Source organism: Hyposmocoma kahamanoa, unplaced genomic scaffold, assembly GCF_003589595.1.
Source record: "Hyposmocoma kahamanoa isolate Upper Pololo Valley unplaced genomic scaffold, ASM358959v1 232, whole genome shotgun sequence".
Classification (NCBI taxonomy): domain Eukaryota; kingdom Metazoa; phylum Arthropoda; class Insecta; order Lepidoptera; family Cosmopterigidae; genus Hyposmocoma; species Hyposmocoma kahamanoa.
This window is the reverse complement of record NW_020653750.1, coordinates 8161373-8185227: the sequence shown is the minus strand read 5'-3', so window position 1 is coordinate 8185227 and position 23855 is coordinate 8161373. Positions and strand designations below refer to the sequence as shown.

Genomic DNA, 23855 nt, shown 5'->3' with positions numbered 1-23855 from the left:
ATGTGAAATATTGTGACTCTCCTATTTGCGCATAAAAAAGTCAACGACCATATTCATTCGTAGAACCTTTAAATCTTTGTTCTGAAAAGTTGTCATTTTGCAGCTGTGTCCTGTAACACTAAAGGTGCAAATTATTATTTGATGTACGATTATTTTTAATTCTTCGGTATGTAATTTAAAATTATTTCTAGAGCTCGTGGATGGCCCAGTTGATTCTCTTGGAAACAAAGGTTTTTGTGACGAACCATGCTCAACACGAACACCCTATTACAACGTCACTCGGTTTTGGTACAGCGGTATTTACTGGCAGTGGTATTGGTGAATTGGCACCGGGCACTTATGATCTTTGGGTGGTAAATAGATTTCTACTGTTAACATCTGTATCATTATGTCTGTTCTCGACGTATAACGGACCGTCTTAGACATTAAGCGCAAAAATACCACTTGATGTTATGGTCGATATTTTAAAACGCTGTCGGCCAGAGTTTGGCGTGAACGGTTAAGTGCTGCTTTTTTATTTCTAAAAATTTTACTTGTCTTGAGTAAAACCCCAAGTCACTTAAATATCGGCCCCTCGTTTACCATCTTCGGGATGTCTTCGTAAAACTACGCGTCCTTCGTAGATTCCGTCGATCTATCACTCAGCGGGCGATCATCTTACGTTGCGTTGTGATGTGACAAGTATCATACGGGATCTATATCAAACAGGAACTTCCCTGACATCTGGCGGAATTAAATATTAAATTGAAATTAGAAACTCTACCTGTCTGACTAACACTCGAACGCGAGCTCTACAAACTTGCCACCAGTGCGTCACCCCTCAGATGCAATATAGTTGCTGCTGCGCATGGATAACATCATCAATCTACACACTCTGTATCTACGTCTGATCCAGTTAGCCACTAACGCAATCTTTGGAGGCCGATTATCCATGTACATATCTGCCACTTTGGAGATCTAATTACTTAGCGAGCAAAACCATATACTGGACAAAACAGCTCGCGGACACGGTAATCACCATGGGGTGGTACCATTCTGCTTTTATCATACGCACGAGTAAGGTCAAGGCAATCAACAAGAAAGTCTTGATGAATTTCATCAAAATTCGTGACCCACCTACAACTACGACAATACCATCAAGTAATGAGGTTGTGAAATAACAAAACTGCGTTACACAATAGATCTATCAGTAAAGGTAAGAAAGAAGTCAACTAACGAAGTAGACACAATTGGATAAGGGCCGACAAATGTCTATTAAGGATCTTTGTGAACCTTTATGAACCTTCATGAACGGGAAATGACAGGAGGCCCGATCCAGAAAGCAGAGACGTCGTATGCTGTCAGTATGCTACACCGCAAGTACTAACTGTCTGTCGGGGCAGGGTGAGAACCGTAAGATGGGTCTTCTGATGGAACGTGGTGTCTTGTGTTGATTAAGTACCTGTATTAAATACCTGTAGAACCTATGCGTGAAGGACACTTGAACAGAGCTCTTCCACAGCGGACATAGTAGAAAAAGGCGCCTGCAAATCATACAAATTGGATGTAAATTGCATGTACCCGCAGCTTATTTGGATAAGTCCATGTCAGCTGAAAAGTGCCCTGAAAATGCTAGGGTTAAAACATCGCGTACGCCGATGACACGCTGATGACCGTCCGGGGGACCACCTCCTAGGAGGCGGCCCGAAAAGCCTCAGTAGCGGCGGACATGGTGGTCCGCCGAATACAACTGCTGGGGCTCGAGGTCGCCGTGCCGAAGACGGATGTGGCCGTCTTCGGCGGGAGGGGCAGAGGCTGGGCGGTGCCGGCAGGCACCCACATCTCCATTGTGGGAGTATCGGTCCCGGTCATGTCCCAGATGAAATATCTGGGCCTTGTCCTGGACCGGCGATGGAACTTCGGGGAGCATTTCCGGCAACTTGCTCCCCGAATAGTGGGCGCCGCATCGGCTTTGGGTCGGTTCCTGCCCAATCTCGGGAGGCCGGGAGCCCCATTCAGAAGGCTATACGCCGGGGTGACCCGGAGTATGGCCGTATACGGGGCTCCCATTTGGAGTGGGGCCTTATCAGTGACGACGAAATCGCTGCTGACGAGGCCTCAGAGGGTGGCTTGCGCTGCCGCATGCATCCTCGCCGGTACTCCGCCGTGGGACCTTAAAGCCGAGATTCTGGCACAGGGCACACGCCTACCGGCGGGGAATGAGGGACCGAGGCGAGCACCCCGCTCCCCAAGAGGTCGAGCGGGAGCGCCGCCTCGCGGCGCAGCGCATGCGGGACCGGTGGAAAGAGGGCTTGGCGGATCCCCCTTATGGAGCGCGTACCATAGGGGCGATCCGTCCTGTCCTCGTAAAGTGGGTGAGCCGGTCCCACGGGCCACTGTCGTACCACCTTGTGCAGGTGCTGACCGGGATAATAGGGCGGGACCTCTCGCTGCCGGGCGTGGTTGCCGCCATGCTCGGCAGCCCTTGCTGCCTTCCAGGACTCCTTAGTCCTGGGAGGCGGTGGGCTCCTTTTGCGCAGACGTTATGTCGTAAAAGGAGGCTGCGGAGCGGGTGCGCGAGGACGCGGCGGACGCGCACCCGCTTCGGCGCAGACGTACGGGGAGAAGGCGAAGGCAGTTCGCTGCTCGCCTGATCCCCTAGTGAGGTCAGCGGGCTCTGGGCAGTGACTCCGAAGCCTGCATTGCACGGCCTCATTCGTCTGGGGGGCCGGTCGGAGGACAACTGACCTGCCGTTACCCTCCGTTAGCGCGGCGTCGTGGTGAATGTGCACCGACCCCACGGCGCCGACTCAACCGGCGGGAGGTAAACCCGGGGGGGGGGGGTTTAGTGCGGTAGGCCCTCCAGTCTGGAGGGCGAGTCCCCACGTAGCCCCTGAGTTTCCCTGGGTTCAGGGGTATCTATAAAGATTTCCCCCCGTAAAAAAAAGGTTAAAATGTGCATAATTTTCTGAAACAAAGGCTACAGCCATAAATTATAACGTAACCCGTTAAGTGTAACTTACATCAGCATAATATATGTATAAAATGTCAGAGGTTACCAAGCAGAATTTTTATAGACAAGTGATCTTGCTCACGCAAGTGACGTTATTGCTGTTACTGAATCGTAATCGTTGGAGTCAGTTGAGAATTCCAAACTAGTGGGACATCTCCCGCAAGTGGAATCTGCTACGCTGTGATCGTGTTAATAACCGACAGGGACGAAGCCTAACTAAATTTCATTTATTGCCACGTAGATGCCATCTGCTGAGGAAGCTCTGTAGTTTTAATATGCTTCTCGTGTCTGCACTAAATGTGATGTATTTGCGAGTAGATGGTTTATGTAAATGTAATGAATGTTTGAGGTTTTATGAGACAAAGGATGGCCCGTCTGTCTTCTATGAATTACTATTAGCCTATGCCTGTTTATAAATTTCACAATGACTTGATAAATTACAATAATGCTATGGGGCTGTATAATATATATATATATAAATAAAATAAAAAAGTTGTTAAAAATGATGTATATATTTTTTTAAATAAAATGCCCTTTAATATTTAGTAGCAGTAGAGCTCCTTGTGAAAAAGTTCGTCAAGAGAAGTACTGCCTCTTTACCTATTCCTGCCGCCAAGCAGTAATGTCAGCATTACTGCGTTCCGGTTTTGAAGGGTAAATGTGCTAGTGAAATTACAGGCACATGCGACTTGTCCACTTATGTCTCAGGGCGACTATGACATAAGTGGACTGACCTGACGGTCGCAGTGGAAGTGCTCTTCAGATCTTTGCGGTTAAAACTCTGTGTGGCACTGCAGCTGCTATGGAGTGGCGTGTCGCTTACCACCAGGCGCACGACTTGTTCGTCCCCTTACTTAGTGTCATAAAAAAGTTTTTTACAATCATCATTATCGTAATAATCAATTTCATTTTTCAGGTGGTAATTCTATTTGTTGTAGGTGCTTATATGCAAATATTTTACATTGCAAGAATTTGTGCCACGTGCCTCCTATCGACAAAGAGGAAATTGATGTTTACGGTCAGTTATAGTATATTTTAGAGATAACCGAGCATTTACGTTTATGATATTTCTGCATTTTTTTGAGTTGTGGCAATAAACCTATATGTAAACCTACAATTAAAATTGTTTTTATTTTCGTACTTGGTGTTCTGATTTTTATGTTTTTTAGGAATCTATGAGGGAGTTGTTTTATTTCTTGACAGTAAATCGAGTCAGTGCAAAAATCAAAGCCCGCGTTAAAAAATTCTTCGGCGTACAATGGTGAGCATGGTGCTTAACACTCTTGTCTCAGGAATGCTTCAAGACTAAACTGAGCAAGTTATCGCTTTTCGCATTTTATAGCTTTGTATTTATGATGACAAATTTATCGAAATTTCAGGTATTACAACCAGGCGGTATCGGTAGACGAGATATTCAAAGATATGTCTGTGAATATTCAGCAAGAAGTTTTGTGTATAGAAATGGTGGAAACACTTCTGCATTGTCCACTTTTTCAGGTGACATCACTATATATAATATAATTTTTAAAAGGATATCACAGGAAGACAGGATTTTAATCATTAATCTATCTCTGTATCTCACAGGTCATCCATTGTACAGTTTTTTTCTGATATTTTTCTTTAATGTTCTTTAAAGCAAGTCACTAAGTATGAAGATAGGCCGCATAAGACAGTTCTCGCCGAAGATCCTACAGGGGCGCGGGGGCTACAGTGCAAGATGCACACGAGTTAAAATATTTGTGACTTGAAACGTTCATTATTCTTGAATTTTATATCTTCCCTTGCTGTGCAATATTACGCACAGACTATACCGACAGTCCAGAAACTTCTACCACCATTATTTTACAACTATATCAAATTGTACACGTCTGTATCGTCTACTATGTTCTCTGTTACTGGATCTACTGAAAAGCAGCGTCCGTAACACATGTACTGAGACGACACTAGGCTGAGTGGACGACGGATTCTGTAACAACACAGCATGCACATTTTATGGCTTATCACTTGATTATTTACTGTTATAGTTATTTGCTTCCTGTTTGTGTATTATTTGCGTGTATTATCTAATTATTATGTTTTCCCTTTTTTCCCGACTTGAAAAAAGAAGGAGGCTCTCAATTGTGAACCAATTTCTTTTTGTAGGAAATGGTAAATATTCTGCTTCTAAGGGTGACAAATTAGGGGACGAATCCGGTTTATTGTATTTCACCCTCTTTCCGTTAACCGATTTCAATGAAACTTGGCAAATAGATGTAATTCCAGAAACTTATGACGTCGGTTTAAATATATATCTTGTTGATTATCAGCCTAAACCAGGTCCAATTTTCTTTTCCTTCAATATTCCCACATTATACCTACTACCAATTTTATGTCCGTACATAGTTCATTTTGGCACTGTAAACCCATGTGAATGTCTTACAGAGTAATCGTGACCTGCCAAATCGTGTGACTGCTAACCGCGTTGCTAACGAACTGAATTAAATTAAAATAGCTCATACCGCCCGCTCCTCACTCAATTCCCTTTGCGAGCATTCCCCTCGCCCCTGTAGCGCCGCGGGCGAGGGCTGACTAATCGAGTCATCTTATTATACTAATACTAACTAGTACTAGCAATTCGAACAGCGTCTATACTTAATTATAAAAATTGTTATAATTTAATTCGATTTACTATTTATTGTTAATTCTTCTATGTTATTTGCTAATATAGGCACTACGTACAAATATCAATAATAATAACTGAAGAATAATTACAAATACAGGACTGCAGTCGGGATTTTTTACAAACCGTAGCGGGGTGTGTTACAACGGTAGTGTTGCCGGAAGACGAGATCGTACAACATGCTGCCGATATTAGCCGCGACATGTACATCTTGCAAAAAGTATGTTTTTCAGTACAGATATAATAGCGCGTTCAGGGCTACAAATCTCGTCCAACTTCACTAGCTTCAAAAATTCCTATCACACCATTATCACTATCAAATCATTTATATTTCCGGGCACGGATCTCCTCTCAGATGGGGGTTTAGGTCATAGTCCGCCATGCTGGCCCAGTGCGGATTGGGGACTGCACACATTTTCCGAGGGCTGTGTACCATCGTCGACGTGCAGGTTTCATTACAGTGTTTTCCTTCACCAAAAAGCTCATGGTATATTGGATATCAAATTTCACACATAAATTCCGAAAACCTCAGAAGTTAGAGCCCGGATTCGAAACCACGACCTCTGCTTGAGAGGCGGTAGGTCAAACCATTAGGCAACCACGACTTTTACTATTTTATCAGACCATTAGCACCCAGTTACACGAGGCGAAAGTAGTCGCGCGGCCGCCGCGCGGCGAGCGCCCAGTTACCACGCCTTCATGTACATTAACGGCGAATCTAAATTCTATTTCCTAGGTAACAACATTTAAATTCCTCTGCATAATTCAAACCAGTTCGCCTACGTGGCCGGCACGCTCATTTAAGTTAAAACGTAAAAGCTAAATAAATAGAGCGCATTTTGCCATGACAGTTAGATGCACGCGGTCGCTACGCAGCGGTAACGTAGCGGCCGCACGGGGTGAATGCGATGAAATTCGTGTCGAATAAACGCACCCTAAGGGTACATGTAAACTGCTATATGAAATATGTTACATTTTATTATAGGGTCATTGTAACATGCTCAATAATAGTGGCAAAATAGTTGGTTCATTGGCGCCTGGTTCTCACTTCGGTGTTGTCGAAATGATGTTTTGTTTACCAAAGGTAAGCACTATTCTTTCCAAAACATTACTTTGATAATTATTAAATTGAAGGTAAAGTACCTACCAGGGTTATTTGTACAATACTAATAACCTCACAGAACTATATTACCTGTCATCATAGGCTACAACTTTTTGTTCTGTGACTGTTAATAATTCACCAGATTTCACTTTCGTTCCAAAATGAAAATATTAATAGATCGCTCTAAACGGTGGTAATTCTGTGCGGTAGCAAAATAAAACCACAACCAAAATTGTTTTTATGAACGACAGCATGCGTGAGGCGCTGCTGAGATTTAAAAAATATCAGATAGTACAACAAAAACTTCTGTTTTTGGTAAATTTATTATGTTTTATAAAAAGCCTAGAACAAAAGTTGTTGTTTATGATGTTATATGTAATCTAGTCCTGCGAAGATGTTAGTATTTTACAAATTACTCTGTATATGTTGTTTAATAGAAACTATTGACTTTAGGTGCACACAGTCGTAACAGCAACAAACTGTGTACTTCGACACATGGAATATAGTTCATTATTGCAGTGTTGGAGCACTTTTCCTGAAATTAACCAGCCGATTCTCGTGGTAAATATAAACTATTTTTTCTACTTCTGTACTTAATCGGTCAACTATAATTTCATAAATTAAATCAGAAATGCGCTCTTTTTAGTTCTGAACCAAAATTCTATTGCCTATGGTACTTGCTACTGAACTGAAAAAATAAGTTTAAAAAAAAAGAACGTGGTATTTTTGTTAATTAATACATCAAATAAGATGCTACTCATACGCTCTACTGCCTCTCATCTCATGATTGGTTAAAATATAAGCAGTACTTGGCCAATCACGGACACATCTGTTCTATCTCTTTAGTTTTATGGTCTGTAGCGTTAACTTATTCTTAGAAAAAGTATTGTATGCTACATAATTATACAATTAAGTCTTAAAATCTCGTATCTAACGAATGGCCTAAATAATAATTTAAGCCACTCGGCAAAGCGTCGTGACTTAAACGCGGTACTCGGCTTTCAGAACCCTTATTATGCAATGATTGAACAAAACAAAATATTATTTACGTACTTCTTAATTATGTTTTTATTGAATTGATATACAATTATTTATTATGGAATTACTCCATTAGTTTGTTATAATTATTAACATAAAAATCGAAAACTTAGAACAAGTTCCTTCGATCCAGTTGAATTCGAACCGACATCTCCTAGCAAGCCGTGCCAGACGCTATGGCATAGCGTACATAGGAGACGTTGTCGGTTCGAATTCAACCGGATCGAAAGAGGTTTTTGTAAGTGTTCAATCTTTGTATTAAGAATTACCTATATCTTGTTATAAATATATGTTTTTATGATATCCATAGGATAAATAATTAGACAGCTCAGTCAATGATAAGCAGCGGATTTCGCCTATATTTATTTGGGATAATAAGGAAGTAACCTCATAATATGCTCATTTATATCATCCCACATTTAAGAATATAAAATATGAATACAAATAAATCGAGTTCTTGGGTTTACGTAATTGCTATTAACACATTACATTTGAAATTAATAGCTTTTTAAATAAACCAACAGCTCTTTTTTATACAAATGCGCACTTAACAAAATAAGTGCGCATTTGTCCTCCATCGTGGGATGGAGTATATTGTAACCATGATGTATTCCGTGATAGCCTTCCGGCATTCAAAAAGTCCGTCATTTGATCTATTTTGAGATCTTCTTCTATTTTAATATTCTTCTATATTTTTAACCGACGTCAAAAAAGGAGGAGGTTCTCAATTCGACTGTGTGTTTTTTTTTGTATATATGTTACGCGATAACTCCTTTTTTTTTTTTTTTTTTGAACCGATTTTCATGATTCTTTTTTTGTTGGAAAGGAGGTACTTCAGAAGATTCATTTTTATAAATAGAGCCTAAATTTTACTAAGGAGCAATTATTTTAATGGTTGATTGTGCTATTTCTCCAGTTCAAGGTGTTTTTCTCTCATTATACTTTGAGTAGTGAGAACCGATTTTTATTATCTCCAGTGTCAAGTCCTGTATAGTGGCGAATTTAAGGCGAATAAAAAATAAAAAATAAATAAAAATAAAAATGTATTTATTCCTCAAAACTTTTTCATACAATAGATGAGGATATTCCCATTAAGCAAATTTATGCTTGTGTTGGGAAAGCCTCGCAACTTCCCTTAGCTAACATACTTTGAGAACTTAAATCGAATCAATGGGTTAGTTATAATAATTTAAAAAGAATAATAATAATAAAAATCAGAGAATGTTTAGTGTGTGTGTGTGTGTGTGTGAGTGTAAGTCTGTGTGTGTGTTATGTGCATCTACATGTGTGTAATAAATAGTTTTAGATGTATTATAATGTGAAATGAGATGGTTACGATATGCGATTTAGCAGCTTTTCCACTTCCTCATACGTAAGAGTATTTAGCCATTGGATAAGAGCTTTCTTACAATCATATTGCTGCATGGGATATATTTCTAATATCTTGTTAATGTGATTGTAAACAAATGCTGATTGTGAATTATATTGTCGACTAGCAAATAGACGTAATTCCACGTACTTTTGAGGTCGGTTTTTTTAATACTCTGTGCTGAGATTATTATTACTGTTTTTGTTCATAAGAGCGCACAATCTATATTTTTCTGAATGCTGTATACAGTCCTAATTAGAATGCAGAGTTACTGATGTTTCTTTTTAAAATAATTTTGTTTGAAAATAATGCTGTAATTTGTTTTCTGTAATTTGTACCATTACAATAAATATAAAAAATAAAATAAATAACGAAAGAAATCCTTAGCAAATGCATTGCCGACCATAGGACATAAGATCTGAAGTCACCTATAATTGTGTTTGCGCTGGCACTGCCTGCTCTGCAATCCGGGCCATAGCAGTCCTACTTCGCAGTTGATATGGATAGGCAAAATAATTTCCATGTAGTTTTAGTAAAGCAACAACGATCGTTAGTGATTGAATTAATGAATGCCATCACTTTCCACTGACACTCTATTGACTAGATTTTAGCAGAATAACAAATATTACCCTAATTGCAATGTAATCTCAGGGGAATTTCAATGGAATACTATGACCAGTTAATTCAAGAAAAGTACCAGACGTGTGGGACAGATGACACATGCACAGACTCCAGGAAAATATCTTGTTTAGAATTACGCGTAGTGGAGTGAAAAATTGTCTTAAATGTTGTCATGTCGCGCGCCTGATAGTAAGCTACACGCCTAACAGTTGCAGTGCTAATCAAAGCTTTCAGTCGCAAAGGTCTGAGGGGCACTGCCACTGCGCCCGTCACCCTGAGACATAAGTTGAAAAGTGCCATGTGCCTGTAATTTCACCAGCACCCTTACCCTTCAAAACCTAAATACAGCAATGCCGACATTACTACATGGCGGCAGAATTAGTTAAGGTGGCAGTACTAACCTGGATGAACTCTTTCACAAAGAGCTCTACTGCTACTACATTATATTATTTATAAATAAATTTATTAATTAACAAATTATATATATATATATATTAGTTTCAAATTTACCGCAGCGAAGATATGGAATGTTTTGCTGCCGCCGCCATTACGTAGTCTGAAATCAGTGCACACGTTTAAAAGCAAATATAAAAAACATCTGTTAGATATCCAAAATAATGCAGTTTAAGTTAACCTGGGCACTTACCGCACTGTTTTCGACTAAAGGTATTGGTCCGCGGCAGTAATCGTTCTCTTTGCTTTATTTGCGGGATGGGACACGTGCAATATGCGCCTATATGGAGATAATAAATTTGGTTGTTTGTTCCTGAAAAATGTCATTAATTATTTACTTTCTTATTACCGCAATTATATTACTCAATTATATTATGTATACTATTTCATTCTCATGCTATTTAATTAATATTCTATTCAATATAATATAAAATTGTGTATGATATTCTACAATTATTGTAATAAAAATGGTACTTACCTGTTATGGTATAGGAGATTGCATGCTATTATGCGTAGTAAATACCTACGACGACGGAGGACGAAACTTGTTTACAACGCAACGTAGTAAGTTGCATTAAACAATACAAACGTGTGATCGGTGATGTACCGGTTGTCAAATAGCGCTCCCATCCCTCCCGTGCGTCAGTCCGCGCATCTTTCGTCTAACCCAACTCGGAGCGAACGAGTTATATGATTTTATTTATTATGTAATACGTCACCACACTATAAACGCACACAGTAGGTATATTTATTATATACTTTTGCGATCTATAATACAACACACAGCATTAACACAACGTACAAAGAACACATACGCAATTATTTAAGCAGTTTATTTTAGTTTATTTTATTTTGCGACACACACGTCTGTCACTCATCTCAGCTCAGGGCTCATTGAAAACCAGCGCCACAGTCAATGGCCGCTGTGGCATAAGCTGAATGAAGTCCTTTTGCATACGCCATAACCGCACACATGACAGTACAACATTTGTAGTTGTTATATTTAGTATTTTTCTGTTTTGCTCTTTGTTTGTTATTGTCTTATTTCATTTTAATTTTGTTAATTACGTCTTTTTGTTTTGTTTTGCTTGTCTAAGTGGTACCAATATTTTTTTTTTGTATCTATGTGTTGTGGCGTTGCAATAAATGTCTTCTATTCTATTCTAATATTCTATATATTAATATTTTTTCTATTGTATTAGGTATTACAGAACCCAGAGCTCTTAGAAATGGCGGCAGAGTACGAAGATGCCAAGCCTCTTACTGGTAGAATAGAAGTCAAAGTAAATCGGTTTGCGGTAAGTTAGGATTTGTTACATGCGAACACAAGTTTGTTACATTTGCCACATTCAATGAATACTAAATGTCTAGGGAGTTTCCTCTACTTCACTGTTTTGCTTAGCTGATATCGTGGGGTATTGTTGTATAGCTTTCATTGGACAGACATCGATATACTTCTAGTTGTTGACTTTTTTATGACACCAAGTGAAGGGATCATTGACATGCCAACAAAGACAGGATGAACAAGTCGTGCGCCTGGTGATAAGCGATACGCCCCGGTCCATAACAGTTACGGTGCCACTCTATACTACCTCAGCTCGAATTCTAATTTTTCTCGTACTGATACGGTTCATTTTGCTTGGGTCTATTTATTTTTTCACAAACTACGTTAAAGCCATTTGAAAAATGTACGTAATGTATGTATGTAATTTAATGTGTATCGTACGTATACTATACGTGTTCTATTTAGTTCAGTTGATATAAAAAAATCATATTGAACACCGCGGTTTTTTTGTAAAATCTCATACCGTACAGTAATCAGTGCATATCCTCAATTTTACTATATATTTTTCCCAAAGTGATTGATTCAACACTTTGACTTTCATGCGGAATCAACCAAAGCCATTTGAGGTTGTATGGACTCTTAACTCGTAAATATCTGCGGGGTACTTGCCACGGCGCCCGTCACCCTGAGACATAAGTTAACAATCCCCACGTACCTGTAATGTGACTGCGTCATTAATAGCGTAATCTGACTTAAAACTTGTTGCAGCGAGAAATAAAGGACAGTTTCGTAATGTTGTACAGCCCCGAAGATAAGCGAGATTACCATCGAGAATTCGACAAACTGGGAATTCTTCGGTAAGAGTGATTGGTACAATAAATTTATGTATTGACGAATGTCCTATCAACATTATAACGTGTATAACTTGGTATCTATATATATGACATCTCTACATTGTATCTTTTTTAGATACATGAGATATGTGTTCCTGCCGATATCCATCACGCCGTACGGGATTTTCCTTAAGTGCTGGTCGGGACTCCGCTTTCTCATCGCGCTCTACTACATGTTTATTATCCCGTACAATATTGCTGTAAGTATATATGTCAATGCAAGTACTTGTCATTAAGTAGTCTGGTTTAGCGTATTGGACAGATATTAGGCAGTGATGGCCTAGTTGGAAGAACGCTTGCATACTATATCAGAAATACTAGGTTCGATTCCGAGGGACCATTAACACTGAGCCATGTTTAAACAAATTGCAATTCGAACAATGAAGGAAAACATTGTGATCAAACTTGCCCTAACCGACTGAAAACTGACCCCAACACATATTAGGCTAAAGTTTAGACTAGACTTTAAGATACTACGGTTTACCGATATCAAGATGCGAGAGATTCGTAGGGGTGTACCAAAAGAGTCTCCTCACACGACGTACCATGGGCAACAATCGGTGTGTACCTTACGCCAATTGGCAAAATTCCCACCGTAGCAAGCATTATAGTGTATGCCATCGATACGATAAGTAGAAGACCAGCCGTACATGGGTAGATGATGATATCAGATCAGAATATCGGTTCAGAATGAGTTGCGTTCATTTTACAGATTCAACGGCATCGATTCAATTCGAAGTACATTTACTCGGATATATTTCTATATTTTGACTTAATAGTGATGTCGTATGTGGGATATTACGATGACAAGTGTCTCCTCGTGAAGCATCCTCTCTTCACAGTATCACGATATATAAAGACGACATTTTTTTGGGATGTAATTGCTGTATTCCCTTTCGAGCAATTAGTGAGTACACAATATCTGTAGTTTTTTAAACATTCTAACAGTGTGTTGGCTTCTTAATAGAGACAATAAAATAGAATCTTTATGGACTCCACTTAGTATAATATGTCAACAACGTTAATTACGTGATACAGTGTTGTTAAGCCCCTCGATCAGTGCCCTTAAAAATATGTGAGCGATTTGCGAAGGTCCAAGGCCTCAAGTATAACGAAAATAAAGTGAAATGTTCGTGTTCAAGACAGGTGCTAAACTAATATTTAAAGATAATTCTTCCCGTACTGCCAATCACTCTCGGAAGCGCTCCTCTTAAAACAGTGTCGGAGTTTAAATTCTTGAGGCACTGGATCACCGAGTCGCTAAAAGATGACATGGATACAGAGAGGGAGTGTAACTCACTGACTATAAGGAATAATATGCTAAACCGAAGATTTGCGAGGTGTACAGTAGACGTGAAGGTCACTTTGTTCAAAACTTACGGCCAATCGTTTTACACCTGCACTTACTCAAAAAGCAAAAAGCGTCCTACGTTTCCAATATAAAAATGCGTTCAATGTACTGTTGGAACTGCCGTTCTACTGCAGCACATCAGCAACGTTCGCAGCAGCACATACGGGTAGCTTCCATTCCTTAATAAGAGTGCGACAAGCCACCTTGATGCAACGGGCGCGCGCCATTACCAACAGTCTCCTGACCATGGTAGCGCACACCGTTAATGGTCCGTTTAACGAACACTGTAACTCACTGCATGTATTACCACAGATTACTTAATAGTTACTACGTAACAGATACATCATTCCCAACCAAAATCGAAACTACCTACTCTAAATACTTTAATCTCTTACTAAACCTCATTAATGAAACCAGACCCTCACTACGAGGGAAAAATCTAAGCACGCGCTCCAAGAGGTGAAAATAACGTTGCCCGCCGTGTGCAGTCGTACGGAACCGAATTGAATGTAATGTAAATGAAAAACTTGTCTGAACGCTAGCACTGTCAGCGATACACTCAGCGGTAGGCACTTATCGCGTAACCTCGAGCGAATCACGGAGCCCTGGTAGTACCCTCTAATTGGGCTGCCAAATAAATATAATGTAATTTACCTGCCTCTGTTGCCCAACGGTTACCATACTGGACTGTCACGCTGAGGTCCCGGGTTCGATTCCCGGCCCGGGAGAAATATTTGTATGATCTACATTTATTTCTCTCGTGAGTTTGCGTGTAATTTGTGGTTGTCTATTTGTGTGTTCATGGTACCCGCGATACAGGGTTTCACTAGTGCGGGGCTATGAGTGTGCATTATTTATTATTATTTTATTTTTTATCTTAATAGATACAATAAAAACAATGAAATAGACACTTAGATATATACTCTACTTAATAGTTTAAGCCAAAATTTCAGTTACTCAATAGTTTTTAGAGTTGTATATAGATGAAATTTAAATATTTATTTTATTTAGTTATTGAAAAAAATCGTATCAATAAAAAGTCCGGGGTCTACTATGAGCTCTTATAGCAATCCCGATTAAACCCGTAAGTTGAATTGAATGTCAAATTCGAACTATGACCTCATAAAAACAAGACAAATTTCATGCAGTTTACGCTGATCGTTCAAAAGCCAAAGTTGAATGTGCTATTTGCCGTGCAACTAAAGGTTTCAGGGGGCCTACTATGAGCTTATAAGCAACCAGGCAAGTTCCATGCAAATCACTTGACGTGGTAAAACTGAATTGCTTAAATTCGTATCATGACGTACACAAAGTTGAACGGGAATGGCAAGGGAAGATGATGAGTTTTACTTTTTAAACATTAATTATTGTCACTGGCTGGCTAGTTGACATCTAACAAGAGCGAGATGGAACTACATACTAAATCATATGAAAGAAATAGACAGATGTACTGGCCCGGGAGTGTTCAAGCACTATTAACCAATTGTGTTCAAAATGAGATTAATTATATTTTTTAAATAATTTTATTATTGACTATACTTATTACGTTATATTGTAATATCGGCAACATTTCGATCATACTTTACAATTTATCGTAAGACAAAATTACATGTCATGTCTAATCATTATCATTGAAATGAATAAGGTGAGTTTGCTATTTGATAACATAATTGGAACGATCTTGTATTTGTACATTTTTCATTGATTAATGCGTTAAAGTCTAATTTGGTACTATTTAAAAGTTATTTTACGATTTTCTATTTTCTAAGTCACTAAAATTATTAAAACACAATTTAAAAATTGCAATTAAGTCATTGACTTACAATTATATGGACGTCGGGTCCGCGCTAAAAAGTGTCCGCACTTGTAAGGCGCTAAAATCGTATACAGAACGCCAAACTCCGCTTTAGTCTTCATTTGTTCGACTGACAGCGCGATACTGCGATGACATTACAATTTAAATTTCGAATAGGTTGACTTGGGACATTTTTTTCGTGGTTTTTGTATTAGACCCGTCGTCCATTTATTTGTAAGTCAATGAATTAAGTACATTCATGCTAATAATTTATCAACAATACTCTGTAGACGGGAAACTCGAACTAAACTAATCAAAAAAGTTCATAGTATTTAATTATTGACAATTGACTACATAGCAAGATAACAAATTTTAAATTTTTATTGAATTGATATTCAGTTACTTTTTGTGAAATTACTCCACGAGTTTGTTATAATTATTAATACAAAGATCGAACACTCAGAAAAAATTCCCTGTAAGATAACAAATTATAAAATAAATAAAAAATGCATGTATTTCGGACTACAATAAGATCCAAAAAAATGTTAGCATTACAGCAAAAACTTAAATGACTATGTTGGTACGTAAATTTAAATGAAGAGAGGGCCAATGCCTTAGCAGTACACTGTCCCATCTGTGTGCAACAACTGTCAAGATTTTGTGGCAGCTGTCGCGCACCCTACGCATTGTCGCGGCGCAGCGCTTGCGCAAAGTCGCTTCGAAGCCGTCAACGCTCGCATCCGCGAACATCCCGGACGCACTATAGTGTCGCGGCAGCCGCAACAGAACCCTGAACGCGTCGTTGTACTGTACACACATTGCATTCAGTAACTTTTGTGTGTACCTGCACCATAAACTACAGGTTTAAAGCGATGTGCAGTAAGCTTTAAATAAAGTCACTTTTACCTGTGCCGTACATCGACTGAACCTACGCGCTATCATATTAGCTCTCATTGCTAATGCTCAACGTTCACTCTCAATATCTGCATTATCACGCAGATCGTCTGTTATAACATGACCAAGATATTTAAAGGACGTCACTCTATTCAGCTATTGACCGTTAAGACGAATGGGCGGACATGTGATGGACACTTACTTCCCGCCTCAAAAAACCATATATTTTGAGCACATTATATTTAAGATTATGCTTCATGGCATACGATTCGCATATGTCTATAAGTACTCTTAAGCCACCGACAGATGACCTCAGCAACACCATGTCATCGGCGTAACTTATTATTATTATTATTTTTTTATATTAATTAATTAACTTATATTATTAAAGCAAACTCTATCTATATGGCACCCTGACACCCGCACTGCAGACCGTACTCATCCGACAAGACGTCCCCCCATCGGACACAGTTTCTTTGACTCGCGTACCAACATCTAAACAACCGTGTAAGTTCCCTGAGAAATGTAACCTCGTCAAGCTTCCTCCAAAGTAATTCATAATTTACAAGGTCAAAAGCTTTGGAGAGATCTAAAAAACACGCACAAACATGCGTTTTTCTATGTGTGTAATACTCAACGGCGTGCTTTAGACATATGATCGCGCTCTCAGTAGATAGTCCGGTCCGAAAGCCGAACTGTGCGTCATGTAACTTCAAATATTTTTCCAATTGCACATTCAGTAAGCTATCAAGTATTTTAGCAGTAATTGTTGCCAGAGAAATAGGTTAGTTCGTCTTGTCAGATGTGTCACCGGTTTTATTTTTTATGATAGGAACCACTATAGTTTTCGTCATGTACACAGCCAAATAAGAATGACTAATACAGAGATTAGATAGTAATGATAACAGATGAGGCAAATGTGGTCCGGCAAACTGCAAATGCTCGACACCTTAATGGTCGTGACCGGGAGATTTTCCCCTTTTCATTTCCCTCAATATTTTACAAATGTCATTCGCACTAAAACGTACATGAACGTCACTCCCCGACTCGTAGTCAAGCACCTGCAGCCCTCCGGTCGTGTCACTGGAAGACTTTACATTGAAATGCTCTCTAAAGATGTTAGCAATACTCTTGGAGTCAGAGATACCATTGACACTAACAGAGAGTCCAGGTCTTGCCTCCATTTTCTTGGTGACTTTCCCAAAACTACGAAAATAATTTTTGCCATGACACATCATGGACCAACAACAAGAACACCAAGAACAAATCAAAATGGATTTGCTCGCTTGTGTAGCGAGCCCATTTTGATTTGTTCTTGGTGCTGTTGAACCCACCTAAGCCTAGATTTAAATATTTTTCGGCTACAGCACATGGCGTCAAATGCGTACCCCACCGTGGGTTTGCCACACATAATCCATTTTTGGAAACAAAGCCTGGCCTCCCTGTGGGCTTCACTAACATGCTTGTTCCACCCTATAACTTTGTATTTAGCTGCCTCACACAACGTAGTTATTATGCAATTATTACGAAACTGAAAATATAATAAAACTTAAACGAAATTTCTTAAAAATGTAACAAAACGTCGACATTTTCAAAACAAAATTTAGTCACGGAGTAACTTTCTTTGAATTGCTCATTTTGACAGATGAGACCGCCATGTGCATGGCAAATGACACATCATTATACGATTTTACTATGAAAGAAAAGGTGAACGGATTTCGAATGGGGAACGTAAACTGCATGGACAGTGAATTGTTTTTGTTAGGTCATAGTGCGAATTTGACAGGCTATCCAACTTACGGGCTTAAACAGGATAGCTATAAGAGCTCATAGTGGGACCCCAGCTGTCAAAGTAAACATTTGAAAAAAGTTACTCAGTGATTAACTTCATTTTGGAAAATGGCATATTTTACAAGATTCTGTCTTTAATTTAAATTTTATTACATTTTGATTTCGTTAGTTCCTTGTTTAAATTTTATTGACTTGATTTAGATCGTAAACTAACATTTAATGTTCATATTGCGCTAAATTTGGTATTGGATTATTGAATAAAAATGTAAGGATATAAAATGCGTACAAATTCTGCTATCAAATAATAAACTCACCACAATAATTTCAAAGGACAAGACATAGGTAACATATAAATTTTCACATCACTAGCTCGGAAAGGCTTTCTTTCTCATTAGAAATCTGCGCGCAAAAGCGTTTTTTAGGAAAAGATTTTTGAAATTCTAACTTGACGATGGACTGTGGTGCACCTAACTTTTTCTTTCAATGAAAAAAATAACAATGACACGTTTATGTACGTGATTTGTCGTTCATTATTTATGTATTATAAATCCGTTGGTATATTTTATTCTTATTATTGTTGAAATTAAATTGACAACGATAAGTAATTCTGTTTATTAAATAATTTTTTAAGTATGAACATCTGATTTGTTATAGTTCAACTATTTTTCTATCATCTGCCATTTTCCTCGCTATAAGGTAAAAAGTTAAGTGTTTCACTCGGCAGCAAAGTTATTTTGTGCCTCGTGTCTTGAAACCCTCGTTACGCTCAGGACTCGCTTTGCTCGTGCCTCAATCTTAAGATCCTTCGCTTGCACAGGTTTCAATACAAGCACTCGCGTTAAGCAACAACTTTGCAGCCATGCATAACAAATAACTATTGTCTTTTTCAACACATTTTACACTGAAAAGTGATCGATATTATAAAATAACGTATTTTGAATAATCAATAATAAAATTATTTTAGATAAATTACCTAATGTTTCCCTTTTCGAATACAATCGGTTAACACTTCTCGCACGTTCCTATATCAGTACATTTTTACTTTTCATATGATTCATTATGTAGCTCCATCTCACTCTTTACATGACAGCGTTCAACTTTATGTAAGTAATGATACGAATTTAAACAATTAAGTTGAAGTTTTATCACATAATCTGAAATTTATGGAACCAGATTTGTTCCTTATAAGCTCACAGTAGATCAAGTAATTCCTCATTCTGTAATTATTTATTTAGTGTACACTCAAATGTCGACTGTAATACTACACAAAGACTCAATATAATACACGATACCTATACAAACAACATAATAACTTAAGGCTTCTTATCAGAGTGTTACTACACGTATTGGAGTATATTTAGATTGTAAAGAAATATGACCTCTTCGCAGTATATATACCGGAATTTAATATTATTTTTAATTCTATATTGATTTACGACCTCGTTGGCGCCAGGGTTTACACTGTGGGCGCTGAATGAGGAAGTCGTGGGTGTAATTCCCGATAGGACTAATTTGGGAAATGAAGTTTTATGAATTGGTTCAGCTCTTTGTGTTCTGGGTAGTACCGTACAGCGAATTCCGTTGCTCTGCACTTACAGTACAGGGAATTCTCTAATTAAGATCTGGGGGTTTATTCTCCATCCGACATTTGTCCGAAACAATTACTGTCAAATAAGTAATACTGGACCTAATTAATAAACAATGTCTAGTATGAAGCTTCATTCCAGAAATAGAGACGAAATAAGAGCCGTCCATCCTGGCAACTCATCAGGTAAGTGGGCCTTATAGCTCTTTTAAATATCAACTCTAGTTTGCGCTGAAATCACAACTTACAAAACTGAAATTGTACAGTGCCAATAACTGCCCTGTGTGAACGTGTCCGTATATTCCAAAAATATTCTGTATTTATTGTAAAATAAAGAACGGGGGCTCTCTAATAATGGGGGCTGTTCTATTCGGCGGTGTGCGAAAAACAGCAAAACATCTAATTACAAAACAAATGGAATCACATATTTTCATTAGTAATTAAGTACGTAATTTTGCAATTTTCGTCCATTATAGCAAAGCTCAAGTCTGGTCTGGTCGATTTGAAATGAAACAATTGATGACACCCGTCAATTGTCTCGAATTCGGGCTGGCCAATCGGAGCGCAGTTGTCACAGTAATAATTTGACAGAATAGTTTTCAAACAAATTAAATGACATTCCGCATTGACTTACAAATTTCGTCTCTATTTCTGGTTTACTTTGGTCGAATATTACTTATGTGACAGTAATTATTTGGGACGGATGGAGAACGAGAGTTATATTAATATAATGCTTAATTAAGTTTTATTAATATAATTTAATTATTGCTTATTAATATAATGCTACATTTAATTTAGTTTGTTATCCTTCTGTCTAACGTAAATATGTTATTTATTATATGCATGTGTTATGTTGCGTAAATGTTTACCAAATAAATTGATTCTGAGATTGAGAATAATTTTTTACTTAATAATATTTGATTTCAGTTCAGAATTGTGAACGAGTCAGTGGATTTAGATCTATTCCGCCTTAACAGGATCTGTCTGGTAAGACGTGACTATTAACACTATCATTATCATCATATTCAGCCCATATAAGACCACTGCTGGATGTAGACCTCATCTTTATTGCACTAATTTTCACGGTTTTGAGCCATCCGCATTAAACGCGATCCCGCAAAGCTGACAATGTGAAAAAACGGTTATTCTAACGGTAATAGAAGCGCATTTCTGCGTATTCTCGTGCGGTAAAAGTAGGCATCCAAGTTAAACGCTGTTAAAATCGCTAAAGGCAATGATGAACTGATCCACAACATAGGTCCTATAGTGATTTTGTTTGAACTTGACACGGAAACGAAAAAAAATATTCTTATGTTAAAAACTGATAAAAAGAAGAGAGAATTGTTCACTAAAAAGCTGTTTGCAATTGACATTTTTTTAAAGATTTTATAAAAAGGGTTCCTTTAAAAACATACTCGTATATACATCAGAAGCATAATGCAAAAAGACACTTCAAAAGTCCTTGTGGATAATTTTCCAAAAAACACAAAAAGTTAAATAACTTTTGAACCATAAATTTCTGGGCCACAATGTAAGAATCAAATCGATTGGAAATACTCTACCCTACCGTCTCATTTTGTTTTGGCTATCATTTCCGGCCATTATTTACTTTGTAAACCTTGCCAAATATTTTTTAAATTAAATTACTTGTCTCACTAAGATTTATGTAAGTAATTAATTAAGTAATTATGTAAGGTATTTCTTGGCCTAAAATACTATAAACGCGAAGAAAGTATACAAGGTTATTTGTAAAATATTAACAACCTCTCAGGACTACAGTACTAACATCATAAACAACAACTTTTGCTTTTACAAAACATAATAAAATAAATTTACCAAAACTAAAAATAAAAAAATTTAAGTTTTTGTCGTGTCATGTGGCACTTTTTAGATCTATTATATTTGGTAGTAAGACCCACGCTCCTGCGTTTTGCATCGGAATGGTATTTACGCTAGCGCTTTCTATTATTAACGCATAGAGTTGTCAAGTATCACCATTTAAGGGCAGTAGAGCTCCTTGTGAAAGAGTTCGTCCAGGAAAGTACTGCCACCTTACATATGTATACCAAGCAGTAATATCAGCATTACAGCGTTCCGGATTTGAAGGGTAAGTGCGCCCGTCACCCTGAGACATAAGTTGACAAGTCCCATGTGCCTGTAATTTCACCAGCACCCTTCGAGACCGGAACGCAATAATACTCATTACCGCTTGGCGGCAGAAACAGGTAACATGGCTCACTAGACGAACTCTTTCACAAAGAGCTCTACTGCTAACGTTTAAAGCGATCTATTTAAATATGCTTAGGGAAATAAAATCTAATTAATTATTAAAAGTCATGTTAAGTTCGTCGGCAACACGCATGCGAGCCGGCCATGATGCATTTTTGTTTGTTGACAAATAAATAAACATTGTGAAGTAATTCCGTATTCTGAAGTGATAAAAGCAATTGAAATGAGCGCGTAAACTACTTACTTCAATGTTGTGTATGTGTATTGTGACGTGTATCAATAGAATACAGTGAAATCATTGTATGAAATGTGGTTGGCGTGAGGAAATAACCTTAATTTTAAACATTCTTAATTTTTTTTTACCTTTTGTCACCTGACGAGTTAAAGTTGTTGTTCAAATGTGAGTAATGTAGACCTTTGAGGTTGTTAGTATTTTACAAATAACCGTATATGCCATAAATTCCAGTAAATATGGTACTTATACATACAGAGCTTGGAATTTCATTATTAGATTTGAAAATGTACACAAACATTTCAGGTGACCAGGCTTACAGGAGCCTTTACATACTGGGAAAGCAACATAATGAATATAAATCCAGCTGTAGTGATGTTTAAATTTCTTCCTTTAGCAATGACATTTGTAAATTTCATGACGGCGTTCATATTTATGAACTCGTGTAAATCGTTCATGAAACTTGTTAACGACACAAATATACCTACTCACTATATTTATGTCAATTGTAGTAAAACTTTGATTATGTCTACCGCTGAGAAAAATGTTCAAGCAGGTACGTAATGTTGATTAAATATGAATCATTTATAATTAAATTCTTTAAATTCATTCGTTTATATGAACTTTCAGTTGCATTGAACGAGTATGTGTATACGGGATTTTGGGTGGTTATATTGTTTATGGGTGAGTTTGCATCCAATAAATAAAATATATAAAAGTTTCAGTAAGGCTTGGTAACGGTTTGACCTCGCAAGCCGTGGGTTCAAATCCTACCTCACAACTCTGAGTTTTTAGGAATGTATGTACGAAATTTAATTTGAAATTTATCATTAGTTTTTCTATGAAGGAATACATAGTGCAACCTGCACGTCGAAGAAGGTTAACAACTCTCAGAAAACGTATTTTTTTATATATTATGTAGGCAGCAAACAAGCATACGGCCCGCCTGATGGAAAACGGTCACCGTCGCCTATGAACGCCTGCAAGAAGGGGCGTCACGAACGCGTTGCCAACCCTTTAGGATTCATCTCAAACCCATTTTGGAGGACTCCATGCTGTATTCCTGTGGGAAAACCCCGACAGGGATTTCATTCCACAGCCTAATTGCACATGTGAGGAAGCTTCTCCGAACCCGTTTTGTAAAGTCCCCGATCCGCATTTGGCGTCCTTTCGCTTCACCTGAGAGGAGATCCGTGCCCAGCAGTGGGACGTATAAAATATATTATTAATTTAAAATTTTATCTTATGTAAGGATTTGTAATCCATACAGGATGTGGGTGTGCTCCAATACTGTTGACAGGGGCGAGTGACGCACTGATGGTGATGCTGGTGCAGATAGTCGGTCTGTTGTATTTTGCGTTTATGGTCGGATATATGATCTCCTTACGCTCCGCCTCTGCGCATGCATTGCTTGAACATACTGTAAGTAATTGTATACCCAGCAACAAAGATTACACCCCTCTACGAAAAGAAACCACAAAATACTGCCCTCTTTACTAACGTAGTAGACATTTTTAGCGAAATTAAGTTATTAACATAACTACAGCCCCTATAATCGGTTTTTTA

The 23855-nt window shown here is 38.1% G+C and overlaps 1 protein-coding gene across 1 annotated transcript in view; it reads left to right on the top strand.

The window, feature by feature from the left end:
- The window catches only part of LOC113228654, a 52249-nt gene that overhangs the window by 12507 nt on the left and 15887 nt on the right, over positions 1–23855 (top strand). Inside the window, exons 17-31 of the mRNA XM_026462010.1 lie at positions 192–353; positions 3909–4010; positions 4162–4253; positions 4372–4489; positions 5752–5871; positions 6637–6735; positions 7207–7314; positions 11437–11532; positions 12288–12376; positions 12489–12612; positions 13125–13319; positions 20756–20815; positions 22596–22845; positions 22920–22973; positions 23560–23730. Of these exons, the coding sequence (XP_026317795.1) occupies positions 192–353; positions 3909–4010; positions 4162–4253; positions 4372–4489; positions 5752–5871; positions 6637–6735; positions 7207–7314; positions 11437–11532; positions 12288–12376; positions 12489–12612; positions 13125–13319; positions 20756–20815; positions 22596–22845; positions 22920–22973; positions 23560–23730 (1840 nt within the window). The remainder of the gene's footprint in view (positions 1–191; positions 354–3908; positions 4011–4161; positions 4254–4371; positions 4490–5751; positions 5872–6636; positions 6736–7206; positions 7315–11436; positions 11533–12287; positions 12377–12488; positions 12613–13124; positions 13320–20755; positions 20816–22595; positions 22846–22919; positions 22974–23559; positions 23731–23855) is intronic.